The sequence below is a fragment of the Gekko japonicus genome, unplaced genomic scaffold, assembly GCF_001447785.1.
Source record: "Gekko japonicus isolate JY-2015 unplaced genomic scaffold, Gekko_japonicus_V1.1 scaffold57612, whole genome shotgun sequence".
In the NCBI taxonomy this organism is placed as follows: Eukaryota; Metazoa; Chordata; class Lepidosauria; order Squamata; family Gekkonidae; genus Gekko; species Gekko japonicus.
The window spans coordinates 1-761 of NW_015230877.1; the positions used below are offsets into that span (position 1 = coordinate 1).

Here is a 761-nt window from a genome sequence, read left to right on the forward strand (position 1 = left end):
GTTGGACTAGATGACCTGCAAGATCCAACCCCTAACACTATGATTCTTATTCTTATTCTTCTTCCAGCTGGCCCTGAAAAATCCGACAGGCTCCTGCCACTTCTGCACACAGCGGCCCGTTCGAAGCATGCTCGTCAGGATCGGCCCCATTCGGTTTCTGCAGCAGCACCTTCTCGTCGTGGAGGACGCGGAGCCCAGGGATCCCGCCCCCAAGTCCACCCCGGCCCCATTCATGACTGACGGACCTCCCACGCCAGCGGATCCAGACTCGGCCCCTCCCAATGCCACCAACGCCACGGACTGCGGGGAGGACATCTTGTTGTACGGGGAGACGGAGAAGGTGGTCATTGGGACGGTCCTCTCCGCCATCACCTTGCTGACCATCGCCGGCAACAGCCTGGTCATCATCTCCATCTGCACCATCAAGAAGCTCCGCCAGCCCTCCAACTACCTGGTGGTCTCCTTGGCGGCCGCCGACCTGTCGGTGGCCTTTGCGGTCATGCCTTTCGTGATCATCACGGACCTCGTCGGAGGGGAGTGGCTCTTCGGAGAGGTCTTCTGCAACGTGTTCATCGCCATGGACGTCATGTGCTGCACGGCCTCCATCATGACGCTCTGCGTCATCAGCGTGGACAGGTAAGGAGGGGCTCGCAAGTTGGTGGGTGGACACGGCGGGTTCTTGGTACATCCGGGCCAGTCCAAAGGTTTGGGTCGCCTAGGCCAACTTTCCCAGGGGTCAGGGGCGGATGAAGGCTCACGGG

The 761-nt window shown here is 60.7% G+C and overlaps 1 protein-coding gene across 1 annotated transcript; it reads left to right on the plus strand.

Annotated features, from left to right (window-relative positions):
* Positions 1-67: 67 nt before the first annotated feature.
* On the plus strand, positions 68-636 carry LOC107125382 (5-hydroxytryptamine receptor 7-like; the record flags this gene model as incomplete). The annotated part of the gene is made up of 1 exon (XM_015428812.1): positions 68-636. A coding segment is annotated over one exon (569 nt), but the record flags the coding sequence as incomplete, so codon positions are not given.
* Positions 637-761: the final 125 nt, after the last annotated feature.